Consider the following 563-nt stretch of genomic DNA (forward strand, 5'->3'; position numbering starts at 1 on the left):
GAAGTGCAAATGAGGTATACAAGAAATAGAGTGTTACAGAGTATATGGTACAAGAATAAGAGACAAATATTCTACAATCCTAATATATTCGAGAATGGGCAAAACATAATCAAGAATTAGTTCCATTGCTGATGCTTGGTCCCAGGTCAATTCTGATCAAGCTTACCTAAAATCAAAGGTTATATTTTTAAAGAAGGCACAGTGATATGTAGAAGATCTTGCTTGTCTCTAGCAGGTAGAAAAATCACAGAGAAATTCTCTCTTAGAACGTAGTCAATTTTATCGAATTACTGTTTTTTTTTTTTCCTTTTGTCCACCAACGTAAGATTTGCTCTTATTTGATTTCTCTTCTACATTTTAAACTTCAATTTAAATATTTTTTCTCAGGTATGTCAGATGATGAGTAGATCAACGAAATATTACATACAAGATAAAGGCGTTCCTTACCTAGTTGATGGATACCAGTGGGTCGGATATGAAGATGAACGTAGCGTTGCTTTGAAGGTAAGAAATGCACTCAGAGTTGAACTTATTTGGATAGAGTGTATCTATCTATCTATCTA

General features: G+C 33.4%; 1 protein-coding gene across 1 annotated transcript in view; it reads left to right on the forward strand.

The window, feature by feature from the left end:
• LOC106880768 (chitinase-3-like protein 1) overlaps positions 1–563 on the forward strand; it is a gene marked incomplete at its 5' end in the record, with an annotated part of 12,366 nt that overhangs the window by 11,226 nt on the left and 577 nt on the right. The window contains one exon of the mRNA XM_014930866.2: positions 388–504. Within this exon, the coding sequence (XP_014786352.2) occupies positions 388–504 (117 nt within the window). The remainder of the gene's footprint in view (positions 1–387; positions 505–563) is intronic.

This window comes from Octopus bimaculoides, unplaced genomic scaffold (genome assembly GCF_001194135.2).
Source record: "Octopus bimaculoides isolate UCB-OBI-ISO-001 unplaced genomic scaffold, ASM119413v2 Scaffold_133935, whole genome shotgun sequence".
Taxonomy (NCBI): Eukaryota; Metazoa; Mollusca; class Cephalopoda; order Octopoda; family Octopodidae; genus Octopus; species Octopus bimaculoides.